Consider the following 23,047-nt stretch of genomic DNA (forward strand, 5'->3'; position numbering starts at 1 on the left):
TACAAGAAAAAGTCCTGCAATCAAAATGTTAAAAGAAAAATAAAGAAAAGTATCAGAATCAGAATATACTTAAAGTACCAAAAGTAAAAGTAGGCTACTCGTTATATAATATGTTTTGATTAGAATTATTGCTGCATTAAAGTGATATCAAAGCTGGTAAAGGTGCAGCAATTGTTATTTACTTTGTATGCTGCAGGGTAGCTTGTGAATTTGCTCCAGGTTTACATAAAGTCCTATTTAAGTGTTGAATGATTATATTCATCATTATCATCATCATAATTTATAATCAATTCTGAAAAGTAACTCAAGGTATTCAATACATTTATTGGAGTAAAAGTACACGATTTACCTCTGAATCGTAGTGGGGTAGAAGTAAAAACTAGCAAAAATGTAAGTACTCAAGTAAAGTACAAGTCCCTCAAAATTGTACTTAATACAGTACTTGAGTAAATCTACTTAGTTACTTTACACTACTGTATTTCCTTATCAGACTGTGAATGTGAATTATCGAATACATTTGTGTTAAGTGGAGCCAAACATCTGAAATTGGTAATCATGTAAGTAATAATCTACATATCACAATGGAAACTCCCTAAAATGATTCATTTCATAACAGACAATTATTCTTGTATTACAGGGGATCTGACATGTATTATTTAAATATGCTAATGGTGAATTATAGTTCTATGTTATGCTTAAATATTCAAAAGAGGCATTATATAATGCTAAGTTTAAGTACATTTATGAGAAATTCAAGATCAGAAGTAGTAAACTAAACACCTTAAATGTGTATATTGCAGGTTTTCTTTGCACTAGTCGGAATGAAAACTCATTGCCTCAAAATAGCCCAAACTTTCAATTTTGAACAGTGCATGAGAAATATTTGTTATAATATTTTTGCTGAACAGAAGGTTTTGGGCTTCTGATGTGTAATGGAAAATGTATAAGTTACATTTTATCTTGATAATTCCTTTTTAAGAATAGATTCAACCAAAAGCAAACCATACTGTTTTTTCAGTTTTAAAAAAATAAGCACAACAGGATAATAAAAAACAATTTATTTTTTCTTTAAAAAATAACCCGCCCCAACAGAGTTCATACTATCACATACAGAGCCAAAACAATATGCTTTCATGTCCTTTCATTCAAATATATTGGGAAGTGCTATGACAAGGACTGTTCTTGATCAGTGGCTTCAATATTGCTTAGTCGGACAGTGAGGCTGTGTGGAGAGGAGTGGACTCTCCGGTGTCCACATGATGCATTTCCAGGGTGACTGCCATTTCGTCTCCCCCCTTTGCAAGGTGCTTTGTGACTTCAGTGACTGAAGAACTGCATCTGGTTTCAGTGGTAGTGGGAAATGCCCCAAGACTGATTTTTCTTTACTTTTTTCATCACAGAATGAAGGGTAAACACTGGCCCCAACTGTGAAAGGCTTGGCAACTGGTGAGCCAAAATACATAACGGGTTAATATTATATATTTATATATACAAATCACCTTGGACACAACGAAAGATCAGTAAAACGGTGTACAAAGGCATTTTGATTTTACAAGTTAATAAACACGATTTAAGAATCTTCTGATCTCTTATCTTTTGATCCCTTTTTTTACCATCAGACAAGATTTGAGGCGCTTTAACGGCAACTGAGGTGGAATTTTGAGACCGTTTCCACAGTGCCCTCTTGAGAAAATATCTGACACTAGTCACACACATCATCATCACAATAATGACAAAGGAAAAAGTCTTTATAACCGATACACAATCGAGGCAAAAACTGACAGGCAGTGACGAGCGCAAGGCTCCTACCTCTAAGTAAACCAAAATAAGGTGGCTCAGAATATCCAGTCATAAAAAATAAGTACATGCATTGTTTTCATTAATCCAGAAAGTGACTATATGTAAAGGCGGGGAATATTTTTGTAGTAGTAATGGCACACCCTGTTCAATGTAGCAATCCCCTATCTGTGCCGCCCATGCACACAGAGCACCAATGGGGATTGGCTAGCACAAATAAGGGGATGCTGCGGGTATGTGATGTTTAAAAGTAAGGATACAAAGCAAGGATAGAATGTGATGATGGGAAGGGGGACGAGGGATAGTTTGGCTTAGAGGGGAATAAGGGGACAAGTGCATTTGAAGAGGTTGGTCTCTACATGCTAAAGAGACGGAGAGGGACGATATGTGTGTGCTTCTGCTTTTCAGGCTAATAATTGTAAATGCCTGCAGGGAAGAGCTTTGGGGATATAAGTGTAAAGGAACGCAAAGAAGTTTGCAGGTGGAAGATTAGAGTGCACCATCTCTACTGATACATGTTGGAATGTGCAGAATGATCGGAGCAAGTTAAATAGCTGAGAGTAAGTTCAGCTTTGCAGCACTTAAGTGATCACAGATTTATATTTGCCTGCATTCGAATCTACAGAGTGTTGACCTTGCCTATTGCCATAGTTACCTATTTGTTATGAAAGCTATGCATATGTGGGTGTAAAACTTCAATCTAGTCTGCGGCAAGCCTCAGCACAGACAAGTCCCACCATTTTGGAGTAAAACAAATAATCTAAAAGTAAATTAAAAGAAATGTGCCTCGAATATCCTATAAGAGCTTTGCATACAGAAAAAAGGATTATCTTCCTGTTGAAGGGCCCCTTTTCCATTGGTTGGCATCACATTTGGCTGGTTAATAATGCTGGTTTAGGTGCATGGGGTGCAAGTATATTTGATACACTCTATGCAAATGGTCCCTCTATTGTTTTGCTAGGCTTACCTCTATAAGCTACATCTCTAAGGGACTCAACAACCAGCATAGAGAGTGCGGCAGGATTCTCTCCTGTATCTACGATATGCTATACCTGCTCTTTCTGTCTCTGCTAATATAAAGACCAGAGGGCTAGCCTCCAATGTACTAACAAACTCTTTTGTGCAGGACTGGTGGCACCTACATGCTAATGCTAAGTGCTATTGTACCATACCTCAGACTCCTCAAGGCATTTAAAAAAATAACATTATTCAAAAACATTAAAAACATGAATGTAGTTCATGACATGAAATGATACAAGTAAGTGTGCGTGCCCAGTACCACCCCCTCTGGAGCATCCACATTAAGGGGCTTGGACACTGGCATCCGGATAGGTCAAGAGGCAGCATCGAGGTGGCAGTTATTTGTGACTTTTTTTTTAAATTATTTTTTTCCTGCCTGTTTTCCTCCTATCCGTATTACATACAAAAGGGGTGTGAATGTAGTGTACAATACAATTACATAATAATAATAATAATAATAATAATAACCATGTTTAAAAATTCAACATAAAAAAGAGCAATAGCCCTGGTAAAGTAAAAACAAAGAAATGACAATAATAATAATATTGATAACTGTTTGAGTGCATGAGGCTGTAGAGTCTGCCTGTGTTGCACAGGTGAACGCCTTGTGTTCTTCAGGTGAATGACTGGCAGGTCTGTGGCGTATGTGTGGTGGGCAGTCATTGGGAATAAGGGATAGGGATGAGGTGATGGTTGGCCATGTGCCAACTCAGGTAGAATTGAGGTGGGGGGGGGGGGGGGGTCGATGGTGGTGATGGTAGCTGTAGCTCAGGCGAAGTACATGGTCCTCAGGGTGTCGTGGTGAATCTGAACAGCTTTAGCCAGCGCCTGGGGGTCCCGACCATTACTCTGCCCGGACACATGGCTGCCCTCTCCACTGCAGAGATGACGGGGGAAAAGTTGCAGAACAATGATCAGTTAAACTATATATGTAATTATTATCGAAATAAAGTCTCAAACTCGGGGGTCCAAATCCAACGTTGGGTTAGAGAACAAGTCCATGATAGCGCATTGGGGAGAGAAATGCAGCATATTGTGTTCAACTACATCCTGTCTCATTTAAATGTAAGAAAAAAACTAGAACTATTATGATGAAACAATAAAACATGCGCCATTTTATAATTTTAGGCAGGTCAAACTGAATGAAATGATGGTATGCCAATATGATTAAAAAAGATATAAGGACACATCATTATTCATTTCCTACCCTAATTTTAAGTCTAATGTAATTTACGTTTAACATATTTATGATTAAAAAAAGTAATTGAGCTTTAAATATTTCCCTTTTCCCAAAGACAGAATACAAAACAAAACATATTTTGCTCCTGAGAACTTTGGGAAACAAAACATTTCCTCACAAACAATGAGCTTTTGCAAAACCATGCGTCCATATTGCATCACCACACTCACCTGTCATGTTCTTTGTCCACCAGATGGTAGCGGGCGCGGAAGGCCACAAGACGAGCGTAGTAGGCTGGCGCAGGGATGGAGACGGAGCGGGTACAGCGCACGTACGTGTGGCACAACTGGTACGTTAGAATCTGCAACTCGTCAGCCGTGAAGCGATTGTCGTCCCATAAGACGTAGTAATGAGACGGCCGGCTGGTACCCTGGAAACAGAGAAAGGGAAAAAATGTGACATCTGTTTAAGAAAAGGCTTAACAACAAAAACAACCAAATGCAACGTGAAGAGATAACTTACACCAATGACAGACCACTATAACATGGTTGTCCTGTTCTCATTACCTGTATGCCTGCATGGCTGCACAGGTAGAAGTCAAACTCAAAGGGATGAGTGATGCTGGTGTCCACTGTCGTCCCGGCAGGAATATTTCCACTCTTCCCAATCTATTAAAAGAAAAAAACAATATGATCATTATTACATTACATGTCACTTGTTAGACGCTTTTATCCAAAGCGACTTACATACTCAATACTGTGGGCAATCCCCACAGGAGCAATTTGGGGTGAAGTGTCTTGCCCAGGGACACAACGACATGCTGACTGCAGTGGGGTTTGAACCTGTGACCTCCTGATCCGAATACCAACTCACAACCCACTGCACCTCCCATTATTAAATATGAAGACAAGTATGCAAGTCTTTTTTAGATTTTTTTTAACTTAAAAGCTCACCCTTTCAGACTTGTCGGCACAGAAGAGGCGTGTGTGGTGGCGTTTCTGCACAACAATGTATGTGATGCCTGGCTGATAGTCTTTCTCCAACTTAATGCACGCATCTCTGATGGCCAGCAGCTCGTAGTGGAGAATCTGCACACCAGAACAAAGACGTTGTTTATTAGCTGTCAAGCTGATATACTAACATGCTAAAATGCACTTTTCCAGCAGAAGTATGCCAGCATAAGTAATAAAATAAAAAATAAGGCATATTGAGTCTATACATACTATATCAGTATCTCAACAACCATGACTTCTTATTACCTGTGGCAACTGTCCCTCGGGAACACCGTCTCTGTAGAAAATGATCCTGGTGGGCTTGAACCGAGTCGACTTGTAGAACTGAATTAACAATTCACGCACCATGTAAGACAAATCCTCAATGATCTCCTGCCTGGGCCTCTGGACTCGTACTGTGGCACAGTATCTGCTGGGATGAGCGTCCATACTGCCTACCACCTGGAAGAGAGGGAGGGAGGAAGTGACAGGTGAGGTGAGCAGGGCACTATCATTGGATTCCTGCTGGTAACACATTATGAGGTGCTTTGCAGAAAAGCATCCATCATATGTTGGATGGAGAGACAAAAGAAAAATCATGTTAGTCGACTACATCTAAATCCCGTGTTAGCAGTTATTTGTGTAAATGTTTATATATGTATGCTTCTCTACGAATTGTGGGAGAACCACACCCAGCTTTTTTTTTACTTCATACTCTTCCTCTGCACTGTCAACAACCACACTTTGCTCAGGAGGAACAGACAGATCCACTTTTCTCTCCCATCCTCTGCATTTGTGACTACAACATTTGTCATAACTGCTAGGCAACAACACAGCCAACCAGAGTTGAGCTGAGGTCAAGGGCGGAACGAGGAATGACGTCATTTCCTTTCTGAACGTGAGTCAGTGATGAGCCATTTGGTTTCCTTAATCCCTCACTAACTTCCCTTTTACTAATTTATTGTCTTTGTTCAGCCCCATTTGTATTGCTGCGAGGGAGTGCGGTCGTCTTTCAACCAGAAGGTTGTGAGTTCGATCCCAGCCCATGCAGTCAACATGTCGATGTATCCTTGGGCAAGATACTTAACCCTGAGTTGCTCCCGATGGCATGGCCAACGGTTTGTGAATGTGTATGCATGTTAGATCCTAGAGTAACATACACTGCTCTGTATGAATGGGTGTGAATGGGTGAAAGACATGTAGTATGTAAAGCGCTTTGAGGGGTCTTAAAGACTGGATAAAGCGCTATATAAGTACAGTCCATTTACCATTTGTCTAAATGAACACTCAGATTGACTGCAGACTTCAGTTTCTTATGGGAACTTCTACATTTATTCATTCAAAATTACTTGGTTGAGAGTTATGTACTGCCTCAAGAGTAAACAATACTTATTAAATCAGTGAATTAGTGGTGCAACTAATGATGGTTTTAGCCAAAATGAATTAAAAACGGCACTCCCAAGTTACAAAGGCAAGTGATTAATTAATCTCATGTATCTGACAGTCAATAAACATATGAGTATTTCCCTGCAATCATTTGGGTGAAGTTGATAATAAACACTCAGATGAGAAATAATTATAATGTTTATTTTTTAAAGTTTTTTGATTAGCTTCTCAATATTAAGGGTGTTTTAGCTCTTCTATATTAAACATACTATTTATGGCTGTGGGATTTTTCTTTTACTAGCATAACTGTGCACCGTTGTCACATAGTGCCACTGTAACCAGGCAACCACAACCATGGGTGTTAGCCTTTCTATGACATCTTGTGGACATTTGCATTATTTACATGACCTTGTTTTTTTTGTTTTTTCCCTTTCGAGTGCGCCTGCCGACTGAGCATCTAGACTGCCATCAGCGAAGCCTCGTGACGCTGTGCTACGCACTAAAAATCCAATTTCACTTTATATAACTATATTCTTAAAAATAGATAGACTTTTGTATAGCTTTCTCATTCATGAGATATAGCTTTGATTCAACCCTCTGTATGTTGTAGCTGAAACACGGCTTTGACAAAAACAAACAGCAGCAGGGGACAGAGCCTGCCTCACTATCATGCATATCAATTTGGTTAAATGTAATAATTAAGTGTCTGAATAACGTCATATTGAGAAATGCTGTCAAATCTTCATCTTACTTAATAGCTCAACCTGCATGCCCTGGTTTGACTAGTATTAGTTTGACGCAGTATTTGCACATTTCCTTTCTTTTTTCCTGAGGTTATGTTCAGGGTCAACTAGAGTTGTTTAATGAAGGTTTTATTTCAGACTTACAGCAGTAATGGAGGGCTTCTTGCCATCTCCAGCAGGGGGGTGTGTGACGTCTGCTCCCAGGAAGATAACCGGCTGCTGAAACACTGCTGACCTGAGACAGCACATGGAGGAGGAGATGCAAATTAGACTTGCTCATAAAGGCAGTAGGGGGAGTTATATTATCATAACAGGCTGAACAACTTAGATAAGTCAAAACAATGTCATCCAGCTAACTTTGTGTGCTATAATTTCTTTAAAACTTGGAATTGGAGACCTAATACACAATACAAAACTTGGCTTGTAAGTGCCCAGACAGCAGCTTACCGTTGATGAGGCACCAGGATGTTGTTGATGCCTCCCAGCTTCACGTTGATCTTGAGGCAGAGGTTGGAGAGGGTCTGAGGTGACGTCTTCACCACGTTCTTCACCTGGACGCACTGCGTGGCCATGCCCAGGAGGGTGTCCCCAACGCGCTTTACCTCCGCTAAAAGGGGACAGTTTGGAAATGGGAACAGACTGAGGATGCCTTTTCTCTAGTTCAGCATTCAAGCAATATTATTACATTATTATTAATATTATTACATACATCAATATATTCTTGATGTATTTTAATGATGCCAGACAAAGTGTATTTCCAAGAAAAAATACTGCCTACCATAGACAGGAGTTTTTCCGGGCAGAATGACGATGATGAGCTGCAGTCCAGAGTAAGTGTTCTTCAGGTGTCTGAACATGGGCTCCACGCTGTCCGCTCCCTGGGCGTATTTACAGAAACATGGCTGACCCTGGATGGGCATCCCAGCATCCTTAGAGATTTTACGCAGCTGGTCTGTGAAGTTTCTGAAAGGAAATAAGATCAGTTTAGACACAATTCAGCATTTCAAATTGTTAGTTTTTCACTAAAAAAGTGGCAAGTGTCTTAACTGGAGTGTAATACATAATGTGTTTAACTAAATGTAAGGTAAAGTCATCCCTAACTTATTTTGGCAAGAAAAAATCATGACATATATTTTGTAGGACATTATAAACAGGAATGTTATTAACTATATTATACATGAATTATTCATGGTATTTCAGGCTGGTGGATTTATATTTTTTCTCTTCCTAACAGCTTAAATAAAAGAGGATCTTGTGACTTGAGAAGAGGTGTAGGGGGAAATGATATAATTCCTTCCAAAAAATGTATTCCCACTGTTGGTTAGTACTTACTTAAGCACCTCTTCTCTGCACTGTTTCTGGGGGGCAAAGCAGGCAATCGCCCACACTTTGATCTCAATGCCGTTATAAAACTGCTTCCCCCGCATGTCCCACACGCCCTGGTTTGGAGTTGCGATGGCACGATTCTGTGGAAGAGAGGGGACAAGGGGAGAGAAAGTTTCAAATAAATGAGAACAGATCTACCGCAAAGTTATGTATACAACTCTGTGTGTGCGAGAAATGCAACTTAAGTCTTTACGACTTAAAGACTCTTTTGGCGTAACTCAAAAACTGATTACATTTTTGCAATAATAATTTAATTGGGTCTTACCCGTCCTCCATACTGCAGGATAGGGGCAGGTAGCACCCTGCCTGTCACCTCAGCCATTTCATCTTTCACTTTGATCCCAAACTCCTGGATGTAGGGGTCCAGGTTGAAGTTAGCATTCTTCATCTGTGAAGAGAAAAACACCATCCATCAGATCCTACAATCTCTGAGTATAAACTTTAAATCACAGAGTCATACATTCTCATGCGTTGTTGTTGTTGTTGTTGTTGTTGTCCCACCAGTTATCTCTACAACTCACCAGCCTGCTGATCTCCTCCTGTCTGTCGGGCGCAGAGCGAGCCGTGGCTTTGATCATCGTGGAGGTCTGATTATCTGTCAGCTTCTTGATGCATCGTTGACCTGCTACAATGTTACACACCTGGAACCAGAAAACAAGAGTCAAGTGAACTCTATGAGGGGCCGTACAGGCCGTAATTCATACTGGTCCTCTCACGCACATACATTCTCCTTTTACATACATATATTTTCACTCTTACATACATACATTCTCCTTTTACATACATACATTTTCACTCTTACATACATACATTCTCCTTTTACATACATATATTTTATAATATGCATGTCTGAAGAGAATATATGTATGCAAGAGAAGAATGTATGTATGTGTGAAGACAATATATGTATGTGAGAGAAGAATGTATGTATGTGTGAGAGAAAGTATAGTGGAAACGGAAGGAGTATGGTTGAAACGGAAGGCGGGGCGGGCTCATGTTCAGAACTTCTGATTCAAATCAACATGATGGAGGGAGAGGGTTAGGGTTAGATGACTCCGTGTATCTACGGACCACTTGTTTTTCTTTATTAAACAAGTAAACGGAAGAGTGTCTGCGAGGCGTTTTCGCTTTTTGTTTTTTACTTTACTAAATGGTCTAATGGTCATTGTAGCGGGGGGGGGGGGCGCGATACTCGCGGAAGTGATTTCAAAACAAAAGCACTCGTTTGCTTGGAACGTTGAACATAATTATAAACAAGGGGAAACAACGTGAATTTAGCGATCACAACGAAAACGGCCAAGACACACATTGAGCCGAGAAAATGAATGTTATTAAGGCTGTAAATATAATAAGCATGTGTCTAAAATGGACAACATTGTTAGATTTAAACTATACAGCGATTCTGCACTGCGGTCACTCAGCCGTCTCTCGCGTTTGTCTTTTCAAATCAGCTGCTCTTCATATTTTACAAATATTTTTTACTGAAAGTTCTTAATAAAACTGACACTGTTGGACTCGAGGGGAGAAGAATAAATGGACAACATTGTTAGGAGATTTAAACTATACAGAGAGCCGTTTTTTCAAATCAGTAGCTCTTCATTTTCTTTTTACAAATATATTTTACCACAAGTTCTTCATAAAACTGACACTGTCGGACTCGGTACTAGTTTGACTGCTACTAACAATACATTGAAGTACTTTTACTGTGTACTTTGTGAGAAATACTCTGTCAAAGTCCCCTCCATATAGGCTAGCACATAATCTAATGCATCAGTCCGTCCCAGGCGGGAGTTTATAAACCAAAGAGTAACCGCCCTTACGGCACGCTCTGATAAGTAAAGCGAACGCACCCGCAAGGACACTTGGCCAGGGATGTGACAGTTTCAGGGGTTGACAAAATGTTCCTTAAAACCCCTAATGCTTGCTGCAATCTACGCGATTCATCTCCCTCCATCATGTTATGTTGATTTGAATCAGAAGTTCTGAACATGAGCCCGCCCCGCTCGACCTTCTGAGCCAATCACAGCGCAAGAATGACCTGCTTTCCGTTTCAACCATACTCCTTCCGTTTCCACTATACTTTCTCTCTCACATACATACATTCTTCTCTCACATACATATATTGTCTTCACACATACATACATTCTTCACTTGCATACATATATTCTCTTCAGACATGCACATTATAAAATATATGTATGTAAGAGGAGAATGTATGTATTTAAGAGTGAAAATATATGTATGTAAAAGGAGAATGTATGTATGTAAGAGTGAAAATATATGTATGTAAGAGGAGAATGTATGCATGTAAGAGTGAAAATATATGTATGTAAAAGGAGAATGTATGTATGTAAGAGTGAAAATATATGTATGTAAAAGGAGAATGTATGTATGTAAGAGTGAAAATATATGTATGTAAAAGGAGAATGTATGTATGTAAGAGTGAAAATATATGTATGTAAAAGGAGAATGTATGTGCGTGAGAGGACCAGTATGAATTATGGCCTGTACGGCCCCTCATAGAACTCTTTAGTTCGCATGAACTAAGTACAGATCGCGTTCACACTGGAAAAAGTCCCTGGGGGTGGATTAGGCAAATTAAGCCGCTGACGTCACTTGTTCTTCTTCTGCTTTGGGTTTACTGGCAGGCCGCAAACCACTTCACGGCGTATACTGCCGCCCAAAGTCCCCGGCCGGAAGTCCCCGGAGTTGGGGACTGGCTTCAGTAGAAGCTGCTGGGACTCCCAGCAGCTTCTACTGAAGCCTTCCGAGTAAATCGCCAGAACGCCGACACCTCCTCATCTCCACCGCTCCCATGTTTTATGTTGTGTTGCCATAAGTTAGTCTCTCTGCGTTTCTGCGCTGGGCTAATGCTAATGCTAATAATGCTAATGCGAGGATAATAAAATGGCGGCTTCACAAAACTTTTTGGGAGTTTTGCGGGGCGTGGTTTGCAATCCTTCCAGCCAATCAGAAATATAGCTCTTTTCTCACAAAAGAGCCGCTCGAGGGGGTAATTGATTGATTGATTGATTGAAAAGTTTATTAACAGCTTGTATATTGGGTCCAGTACAGTACAGCTCAAAACATACAATTGTTAAGGGGATGCAGACCAGAGAAAGACTTTCGTCTTGTTTACATCAGGGTCCCCCCATTTCCAATTCATCATGTAAAAAGGTTCACATGAACTAATTTTAGTACCGGCTCTTTTTGGTGTGAACGCGATAAAAGAGTTCACATGAACTAAGTTCACATGAACCTTTGTGGGAAAAGTACCGCAGTGTGAAAGCGCCTATTAGGGTGAAAACATTGTTTATTCACATGCACTAATCCTGAATGCATCAAGTCAGAATACAAACATATATCACATAACTCTTTCAGATCTTTCTCACCTCCAGAGGCAGGTAGGTGTGCTTCTGCTCCTGCCCCACCTGTAGACAGGGTAGGTGGGGGTATTTTAGCTGCAGGTTGTACTTCTGCTTGAAGTACTGGGCCACTGTACATTCTACTGTCTGCCCACTTTCTAGCTGGAGGGGAAACCTGGATAAAGAAACAACAAACGTGAACTACTGTATGATCTGTATTAAGAAATTGCCTTTGCTGTTATGCTGCAAATAATTTTAAATACACCAATGCATCACTTCCCAGCTCCTAAATTGCTGATTCATCCAGGTGTTAAGTTATTACAATAATAACAGATCAGACAACTATTATATGGTCTGTGTACTTACGTTTGGTGGCTGGCAGGTCGTCGGGTGACATTGCATACACGATATTTTCTCTTCATTTGTCCACAGTGGGTCACCTCCACCTTTAGGCCTGTTAATGACAACAATCAGTGATAAACAAAATAATTAACACAAACACAAGAGGAATCGAAATTACAAGAAAAGTAATCAAAAGGAGCAACGCATCACACCTGAGGCCTATACTACGAAGCTGGTTCAACCTAACCTGGCCTAATCCAAAACATACGCGCTCTCGCTAAGCGGTCCTACGACGCTGGTTATCAAGTGGATCGCTCAAGCCAGCCGTGACTTTAATTACATTTGTCTCGAGTGTTTCGTCAACTTAATGTGTTGCTTAAAATAATACTTCTGCATACAGTATGTGACACTGTGAGTGTTGCACAGCCAGATACGGCTCAGCTGACTCAGATAAGGAGATATATGATACATTATGATGTGATGTGATATGAATGATAATGGGACACATCGACGTTATTTTGATCCGGTTACTTATGTCGTGGCAGATATTTAATTAAGCTTTCTTAACGCTAATGTTATAATAGTCAGATTGCTCTGAAGATGGGAGGTGATATTCTATTAATGTTCACGTTCACACAGTCGGTGATTTTTGACGGCCGTCTTTCCTGCAACGGAGGTTTAAAATTTCCTTTCTCCTGTAATATGACTTAATCGATTTAAACTTCGCACACTGAGCTCTGATTGGTCAGCAGGCGGTGCTTTCACTGAGTTAATCTCTTATCCTGGAACCTAACCTGCTCCGGAGCAGGTTAGCCGCACAGCATAAATTACCATGGAGATCTAGCCCACTAAAAAGAGAACCAGCGTCGTAGGACCGGAAAGCCCGAGTTTTCCCTGAAGTTAGCCCGCTAAGCGAAAATCCTGCTTCGTAGTACAGGCCTCTGATGTGAGAAACAAAATCTTACGACAGAGGCAATAATGTGTACATTTATTTTTTTGTGAAAGGTTTATCATGGAGTGTTGGAATGCACTTTACACACCGGCCAGTGGCCCACCTTTAATCTCCTTGGTGAAGCGAACTCTTTGGGAGTCAGTGAGAGTCTTAGGCTGCTCGTCGATATTGCGGATATCCAAGACTTCACACATGAACTCAATAACAGGCTGGGCTTTGTAGAAAGCCGTGGCGGACACTAGAGGGAGACAGAGAACAGCAAAGAGTCCATACAGGTCAGAGAAGGACAACTTAACAAAGAGGTGCATGTAAGTTCACAAATGTAATAAGGCTTTACATCCCAATTTAATGCATTTATTAGAGCCAAATGAATGTTATAAGCAGCCAGAGAAGCTTATATTTATTATATATGATTATAGTTTATGTAATGATTGATTGTTAAAATGTCTTGCTTTGTTCCTAGAGTATATTATATATGTTTTGTCCGCCCAGTTATGCAATGTCAGTAAAAAACACGAGATCACTGACTGACTTCACCCACTCGGTCTCTTCAGTGACTCACCATCAATGTTAAGCATCATCTTCCACATGGCGGGGCGCACAGACTGGTGGAAACCAAACCACACTTCCCTCCCCCCACCCAGTGGGTGGTAGTATCCTTCAGGTGGGGAGAAAAATGAACGGCCCACTGGAGTGTACCTAATTGGAGGAGCAGGAACTTAATTCAAAAGCATGACCTCAGCATGACTTCATGTTCACAAATGTTGTGGTCTCATGTAGGGGGCGTTTCAGAATAATTTTGCACCTAAAATCACTTGAAAGCACTCTTGGGGGGGGGGGGGGGAACAAGAACAACTGCATAGAAAAACATATATAAGAGTAATGAGGAACTGTACTGGTTTTGTCTGAAACAGGCTAAAACATGGGAAGACATTATTACTGAACTGATACTTTCCACAGTGGTCTGTGACTTTAAGACTTTCTTTTTGACCGTTTTCAGGGCGAGTCATCATGATATCAGTATTGCCTTGCTTAGCATTGTTAGGTGGACACATTCACACAGGTCTCAGCTAACAACTTTTGTTAAGTGACTCTGACCCCTGAAGGTTTAATGTCTAATGCATATAAATGGAACAACACAGTAAACCTTACCAGACTGCACAGTCATTTTGTCGACTTGGAAAAAACACACCTTATCAATCTGAATATAACTCAATTTCACTTCACCAGGAGAGTTGCAGTATGTCTGTATTTTTGAGACAAAGAGGGAAAGGGTTGTTATGGTCTACCTCATAGAGGCCAGGTGGCGCATGGCCACGTCCAGGGCTTGAACCGAGTCGAGGGGGACCTGCAGCCGGCCACTGACCAGAGTCTCCTGCAGCAGGCGCCATGACACTTTGGCCAGAAAACGGATGGACACCTTGAAGATTCGGTCTTTGCCCTCACCTGGAATAGTTACCTCAAATTCCACCTGGAGAAATAGAGGAAAGAAAGGACAGATACAGTACAGAGAGGAGAGGTAAAGAACAAGGCTGAAGGAGACGGAAAACTATTTCCAGAAATGGACTGAAGATGGACTATGCGAGAGAAGCAAATTACCAGGCTGTGTAGTATAATGTGAACTTCAGTTGTACAGGATTCATTACTCAAAAAGGCATTTTTTTTGTTTTCATCGCTGTATAAATTCTTATATGTGACTATATGCATTACCACATGTGTCTGATCCTTTTATGTATAGTCTATGGTCTGAAGCCCTAAATAAATAGTTTGATGTAAACTAATGTGCTTTCTCTCTAAGTGTTAGAGGAGAAAATCAATACCACTCTCAATGGTGAATTTGAAACCACAACCAACCTCCTAATAGATTAGCTTAGCATAAAGACAGGAAACTGAGGAAAACTGCAAGCCAAACTGTCAGAAAGAAACAAAATCTGCCAACTAGCACGTCTGAAGCTCACTTATAACCACCCATATACAATAAAAGGCCACTCTGAAACGTGCAGTTTTGCACGTTTTTTGGGTCTGGGGGGGTCCGAAAACCAGGCAGTATCTGGTGTGAGGGGTAGGGGTAGGGTTAGGGGTAGGGTTAGGGTAATGTTGTGAATCGAGTGGCCCATGGTGGTGGTGGGGTTAGCCACCATGGGCCACTCGATTCACAACAGACCCCCCCAATAAAGCAAAACTGCACGTTTCAGAGTGGCCTTTTATTGTGGCCAGCCTAAGGCACACCTGTGCAATAATCATGCTGTCTAATCAGCATCTTGATATGCCACACCTGTGAGGTGGGATGGATTATCTCGGCAAAGGAGAAGTGCTCACTATCACAGATTTTTTCAGATTTGTGAACAATATTTGAGAGAAATGGTTATTTTGTGTATATAGAAAATGTTTTAGATCTTTGAGTTCATCTCATGAAAAATGGGAGCAAAAACAAAAGTGTTGCGTTTATATTTTTGTTCAGTGTAAGTTAACTGGCTGTGGCAAGACAGTTACAAAAAAGGTTTTGATCTTCTTATCTAACTCTCAGCAAGAAAGCAAATAGAATAAGCGCTTTTACTTTAAGACTAGAAATAACTGAAAGCAGAACGCTTTGTACTTAAAAACATATAGAGACAAAAATTCTCCAACCTGACAGTAACAGTTTTTCATAAAAGAGTGGGCGTCTGTTTTTGTTATGAACACTGGGATAGACATATGTGCTCTGCAGGAGATAAATAGCACTTTTTGTTCAATCATTTTCACTAAACCCTTCCTCCCTAGAGATATAGTTTTACTCTAACTCGAAAAAGGCTTAAGATCTATGTTATTGATCCCTGAGTGTGCGGGAATGGCATGATGTAAAGCAAGACCAGTGTAAACCTTTACCTTCTCACTCCCAATAGGAAGTGCTAGCACTGTGTAGATGTTCTTCTTGCCGTCATACACCGGCTTCCTGTCGCCAAAGAGCTGGGGCTTGAAGTGTTGCACCATGTATTCCACCACCTCTCTGTAGTAAGACAAACACACAAAATGGAATGAGATTAACAAGAACTGCTGTGCCTAGTGAAACCATCACCATTGTGATCATGGTAGGGGGGGTACAGCTCTCCAGAAGATAGAATATTGATCATGCAGGATGCAGCTGTTGGGTGCAATATCTCATGGTCACAGGGGTAGAGGCAAGGACAAAAATAGTTAGGTTGTGGGAGCGGGGCCACCTTTCAGTGCACAGTGCCTTGGCCTTCATATCAAGTGTGGGGGATGTTCAATTGGTCTAAAAAGAAGAGGTCAAAGGGCATGACCTTTGGATGCCTTTTGGGAACCTTTGTCTGGAACTCTAAATCCAAAAAAGATGTGAGATGGTAATTTCAGGTTTTCTGAGCAAGCAACTATTCTATCAGTTTACTGATTTGTTCATTTGTTATTGTTGACACACTTGGAAGAACAAAGCTCTCCTTGAGTGCTCTCTTGTCTTTTGCTGAGATTTTAAATGCAATGATTTGCATGTTCAATCAGAAAAAGATAACTCTATAGCCACTAACAATAAGAATTATTTGGTTTTGAGGAAACATGCAAAAGTCAGAGAATGGCTTCCAATAGCCAGATACCATTTTTGCTTAGGAAATTATAATAGTTGTTGAATTTTTCTAGATAGAAAGACAGATTTGACACTGGCTGCAACTGATTATTGATGAATCACCAACGGGCAAAGGCTCTTACTCAGCCACACTGGGACAATAAACTCAAGAGTTCCCGGAGAAGGCTAGTGACAAGACACTGGCCACCTCAGTATGATACAACACGTTTGGGCTTTAGCAGAGAAGGCTGAGTAAAACAGAACATGGCATTCATAGAAGAGAAAATTCTCCTAAATCAAACATAACAAAAACATATGTATTGTGTTGCATGTTTCCATTTATCCTCAAAGGCAGACCAAGCAAGTCTTATTTAGAGAGACATGCACTCTGGAGAGCTTTTACAAATGTCAGCATGGCATTCCCGCTCTGAATAAATGTGTAATTTATGTTTATGAACTGTTTGTTGCTTGGATGAAAGTAATAAATGTGGCAAATCATAACCATAACAGCACTTATATATATATATTTGTTACAGCTGGAATAAAGATGGAGGGGGCCAGTACAAACTATTTAGGGAGTATTAGTTTCACTGTAAAATGAAAGCTTGCAAGCATTTACCAAATAACTTAGCAACCCATGCTAATGTGGCTCTGTGCAATGAATATAATACAAATAAGCTTTTCTTTTGCAATATAACCTGCTCCAATCTTAATTATGTTGCCTATTTTACTTTAGCCTTTTATGACAAATGTACCAAGCCACTAACAACATCTTTATGCTACCTAATCATATCGTTAGAAACCTTTTAATCTGCATCAGACAGCAAACAATTAAGCTACATAATACCAGGGCTCCTTCAAGCACACAGCATAGGCAACAGTCAAGGTGAAAGGGTCAGTTAAGATTCACTTTGACTCCACCATCTGTCAGCGACTGCGGCCAAACTACCACTGGAGAAGCTTCCTACTGGCCAACGCGCTGTGAAACATCCTTTTTGCCTGATTCTGCACAGATGTATTGACTTTTATTACCTTTCTTTTGCTCTTTAAGTTGATGAGTATTTATACAGGTAGGATTGTAACACAGGCTTTACAGTCAGTTTAAAGCAAGAAGAATGAAGCTGCTAATTTATGTAATTTAAATAACCCTAAATATGCACTTTAATTTCAATCAAATATTAATTTTCCTACATAACGGAGCTGCGTGCTACAAACACTACTCATGGTGAAGAAAACCAATCCATGCAAGGCAGACTTGTAGGTCTCTGCCTTAGTTGGCATTCTTTTTCCCACACAAATAAATAGTAATAAACCTGAAAAATACATAAATGAGTTGTTACAAAGAATGACATTTAAATCTAGGGGTGCATTGTTCATGTTGAAAGTAGCTGTAGTTGCTGCCTTCTGCAAGAACGTCAACACAGTGATTACAAGTGACTGCTTTCTTTCATCATTAAATCCAATTTTCTTTCATTATCCAATTTCAAGCTGTTCCAGCTGCTTGTTGACTTTTTAAAATGCATGCCTCGCTGTCAAAAGTTTAAAAATGCTAATGAAACATGACAGCTGACTACTGATCGTTCAGATTGATGTGGGACATCATAGACAAGAAGAACTATTGAAGGTGTAGCCACAGTCTTCACATCTCCTTTTACCTGTTGACTCTCCGCGGGCACTTGTCGGGCTTAATGTCCACCTCATAGTGAAAGACGTCCATCTTTGGGATCTCCACCTCGAAGTAGTTGGCCAGCAGCTTGATGGGCTTGCCCACGGTGCCAAAGCCAGGCCGGCGGGGGGCATGGAACACCTGCTGCAGGGGTGGGGGGAAGGCCCCCATGGGCACTGGACAGGAAAGAGATAGAGAGCCATCCACAAGGAAGGGTGACAGAGGGGAGGAGGTTCAGATCAAAGAGGGTAAGAATGAGCGCAAAGCAACAGCAGGAAAAGAAGAATAATTGAATGCAGAGGAAGAGCAAATGGCCGAAGCAGGCATTCATAACAAATAGAGTGGTTAAGTGAGGAGGTGGCAGAGGAAGTGGTTGTGAGAGGGCAATAAGGGTGAGAAATGTGGCAGGGAAGGAAGCGTAGACAGGGGCAAAAGAGAGGACATGATGGTGAGGTGGACACAGGAGAGAGTGGCAGGAACAGGATGAAGGAGAGGGAAAGATCATGACAGAGATAAACAATGAGAATGAAACAGTTAAGAAGTAACATGTATATATGGGACAGGGGGAAAGGAGAGAGGTATGTTATATAAGAAGTAAGGTCAAAGTTGATTGAGGAGAGTATTAAAAAAAGGCATAAGGAATAGGAGGAGGATTAACCAGATTAGATCAGATGAGGATGGACAATGATGAGAAGGGGGGGGGGTGGTAGAAATATAAATTATGGCGGGAGAAAAAAGGGAAATAAATTAGACTCTTTGTTTAATAGTGTAGCAAAGTAGCAAAGCAGGATTTGGATGATTTTACACATTGATCTTTATTCTTCAGGTTTGTTCTGAACACATCCCAGCTGTAGGGAACATACAATATTTTTACACTTTTCAAAATACCTGACAAACCTTTTTATAACTTTCAGTGGTTTGTTGCAGCTAACAACCTTAATCTCGTTGAAGGGTTTTTCAGCATCCATACTAGCATGGTCACTCCCAATCTTAAAAACAAGGCGGTCCTAGACTGGGTGCAGAGTGTGAGGTTAGCTGTGACTCCTGCCTGAAAGGGGCCCAGGGCCTTAACCTTGGGGTCCCCAGAGAACAGCCCTTCTCCACCACAACAAAGACCCCAGCTGCCCTGCTCCTCCATAACACACACACACACAAATTCAGGGGGGTACGACAGAGGGAGCGCCCTTGCTACGGTGATCACCCTCCCTCACACACACAAACGCAGGGGGCCCCCTCTACATTCCCAGCCTCACCATGGAGACACCTCGGCAACACAGCATTGTCATGGATATCAGGGGACCTGTGTGTGTGTGTGTGTGTGTGTGTGTGTGTGTGTGTGTGTGTGTGTGTGGTGTGTGTGTGTGTGTGTGTGTGTGTGTGTGTGTGTGTGTGTGTGTGTGTGTGTGTGTGTGTGTGTGTGTGTGTGTGTGTGTGTGTGTGTGTGTGTGTGTGTGTGTGTGTGTGTGTGTGTGTGTGTGTGTGTGTGTGTGTGTGTGTGTGTGTGTGTGTGTGTGTGTGTGTGTGTGTGTGTGTGTGTGTGTGTGGGCGGATGGGAGGATGGGAGGATGGGAGGAGGCAGGGTGCCGCTGTGGTCATGCTGAAGAGACCTTGGCCCGGCCCCTTTTGGTCCTGCACTGTTCCCAAATCAGTCCGAGGCGCCTGTGTACCCCAGACTGGAAAAGTCCCATTTTAAAAAGCTACGAGGGAAATCCTTGTGTCAAACAAACCCCTCAATGATATGCTGACTAAGCTTTTCAAATCTGACAGGAAGGTTAACATTAGCCATAAAACACAGCAAGATGCTCTGCTTAGTGTGTGAGTCTGTGTAGTGACAAACACCCAAACACAGACACTGGACATGTGTTGACCACACATACTCTTTGGGTAAGAGAGCATTTGTGTGTGTGAATCTGAGCATCGTGAGTTGTGATTGTTGCGCGCACACACACAATGACACACACTTTGCTCTCGTGCCAGTGAAGGCAGATGGTGAGAAGCGGAGCCAGCGCTTTCACATATCCCAAGACAATAGCACTCTTTCCCGGGCGCTAAGACTCAAAGCAGACTTTGGTGCTGCATCATAACAGGAAAACACTCACTAACTGTCTTCACAGTGACGTATCAAGCAATAAGCCCACGTCACATGGGAAATGACTACTTTTATAGTCATAACTTAGGGAACATGTAGATTTGTGCACATTATTTTGGTTCATAATGGTAAATGTGTATGTTTTAAAAGATCCTTTGGTGAAATCTGCATACAACAAACTCTAAGCTCATTTTAAAACATAGATAATAAACAGTAACATTTTTACAATTAAAGGATCAGTATTTAGCTTTTAAATATTTCAGTCTAGACTTGTATGGCTTTAGCAGTTTGAAAGTGTGATATACTTGTCTGTCTAAATACAAGTATACAAGTACACACTGACATTCAAAGATAATATTACAATGACATTAAAATCTCCAAACTGGACACAGTAGCTAATTATTACCAGGACACCCCTACCCTTGTCACAAGATCCCAACAGGCCAAGTACATAAACAAAAGAGAACAGACAATTATGCATCAATTGTTTTGGCCAAACCATTTGGCTCTCTTCATAATTGGCTGTTGACCATCAGCTCAATCTCTGAAAATAGCAATTGAATAATCACACTTCACACAAAAGCAGACTTTGAGATGAGGGGCCCCGGGGGACCCTTCCCCCATCCTAAAATATAAAAACTCTTCAAGTGGACTTAAGGGTTAGCATTTGGTTTCACAATGTCATTTCTATCTCTGGATAAATGTACAAATGAAAAATATATGTTGTGTTCAGATAACTCTCAATATAAAAACCTTCCCATTCATTAGTAAACTCCAGGGTTCAACGTTTTCCACAATAGGAGGACTTTATACCTTGGCATATAGACTACCTACTTTATGTTTTAATTGGCTGCCTCCACACCTCAGTGTCATACAAGAAACCTGCTAAATAAAGATCATCACTGGCACTGATCAGCACTAGCTGTAAATCTAAAGCATGCAATGCAGAGTGAAACCCTCACATACAACTGCAATGCACTGCACATGCTTCTGTTATACTAAAAACAGATCATGTCAACTCCATAGGCAGATATCACAATTTAGGATTCTTTTTGGTGCATGATAGATAAATAATGCATTTTTCTCTGCAGATCTTAGGCCTGTGTCTCTAATGTGCGAATGTAATGCATATGTGTTAAACAGTCTTAAGACAAGCTAAGCTAAACTGTCAGTGAAGGGGAGGCTGGGTGCAGCCAGATGCTGCTGCTGATGCGCTGCTGCTGGAAGGCGGGCTTCACCTCATCCCTCCTCACCCCGATTCCCACGACCTCCATGGCCCCATGCATGGCTGAGGATACTGTCAGCGCTCCAAAATGCATGTCTGTAGCTTAAAATCTGGCTAAAAATATCCTTCTCCACACAGTGGTGTGCATGCAGTCTGCAGGAGAGCCACCTCCATCTCACACTTTCTCAACAGACGGGGTTGTCTCCTTCTACATCACCCTGATGCTAAGGCCAGGCTACGGTTTTCCCAAATGCAGTCTCCAGACATAATTCTAACGCCAGGATTGATACTATGTTAAAGTGAAAAGATGAACCTACCATCGCCAGACGGTCCCGGCTCCATCCCATTCACTTAGCAGCACGGGTACAAGCTAGTTTGTCCGGGGGTGCTGTGGCCAAACCACCGGCCCCTTCAGGCTGGAAGCGTCTCAGACTTCCAGCCCCCTCCTCTCGGCGTGTAGTCTCTTCCCCTCTCGGTGTACCCCCGCCCCCTGCCACTACCAGAACCCCCCAGGCCCGCAGAGGAGTTGAGGCTAACGGGAATAGCTGGCTCGTCTGCCCGGTGACCCTGCAGGTAGATACGGTAGAACCGGAGGGCGATACAGTGTGACTGATGCCCGCTCTTCTCCCTCCACAGTGCGCTCCCTCCCGGCGCTGTGATGAGTCCGACAGTCCGCGTCTCTGAGGTCTCTGGTACGTCTGTTGTGCTCCTGCTCACCGTTCAAGCAGGATTCTTCAGCAGAACAAAAAAAGGCCAGCCCCTCACCCCCCCCAAAAAATCTGAAACTTCTTCTTTGCCATTAGAAAGTGCTAAAGGAACTGTTGATGAACTTGCTGTCACACCCCAGAGGTTGAAGGAGGAACTACACTGCAGATATGCAAATGTATGGACAAGTGTTTCAAGAGATGTCCTTTGAAAGTTTTCACCAAATGTATGTGCAATACATACACTTGCGAGGTTTAGAATTCGTGTGTATTTATTACTACAAAAATCAGTATTTTATTCCTGTACAGTATTTACATTCAATTGTGTGCTAATCTTAGTCTATGTTATATTATAGTTTACCTGCACATTGGTCACTTTCAACATTGTCTTGCCCTATTTTATTTCTGTTTGTTTCTACTTGCCCTATTTCTTTATTGGTTATGTCTTTATTTATATTGCATTGTGGAAGAAGCCTGGGACTTAAGATTTTCCTTTCAATAACTGCACTGTTGCACTATGCATTGGACAATAACATATGTGAATTGATAATATCAATGAATTTTCATGCGCTAGAAAAAATTTGAGATTTCTTTGTGATCAAAGCTTCTTTTTAAGCACATGTAACCTGGGCATTAAAAAATAT

The 23,047-nt window shown here is 41.3% G+C and overlaps 1 protein-coding gene across 2 annotated transcripts; it reads right to left on the reverse strand.

The window, feature by feature from the left end:
- Positions 1–1,043: 1,043 nt before the first annotated feature.
- Positions 1,044–22,421, reverse strand: ago1 (argonaute RISC component 1). 2 transcript variants are annotated; one of them, XM_034239860.1, is made up of 19 exons: positions 22,017–22,421; positions 18,375–18,561; positions 16,029–16,149; positions 14,453–14,634; positions 13,726–13,862; positions 13,267–13,401; positions 12,236–12,323; positions 11,897–12,044; positions 9,026–9,145; positions 8,770–8,892; positions 8,451–8,584; positions 7,897–8,081; positions 7,566–7,725; positions 7,263–7,353; positions 5,257–5,451; positions 4,951–5,085; positions 4,564–4,665; positions 4,228–4,427; positions 1,044–3,694 (listed from the first exon to the last, which is right to left on the reverse strand). In XM_034239860.1, the coding sequence occupies exons 1-19, from the start codon at positions 22,039–22,041 to the stop codon at positions 3,586–3,588; spliced, it is 2,577 nt and encodes an 858-aa protein (XP_034095751.1). In that variant the 5' UTR covers positions 22,042–22,421; the 3' UTR covers positions 1,044–3,585. The 2 variants fall into 2 exon arrangements, with proteins under 2 accessions (XP_034095751.1, XP_034095746.1); XM_034239855.1 differs by having other exon boundaries at positions 13,252–13,401.
- Positions 22,422–23,047: the final 626 nt, after the last annotated feature.

This window comes from Gymnodraco acuticeps, unplaced genomic scaffold, assembly GCF_902827175.1.
Source record: "Gymnodraco acuticeps unplaced genomic scaffold, fGymAcu1.1, whole genome shotgun sequence".
Classification (NCBI taxonomy): Eukaryota; Metazoa; Chordata; class Actinopteri; order Perciformes; family Bathydraconidae; genus Gymnodraco; species Gymnodraco acuticeps.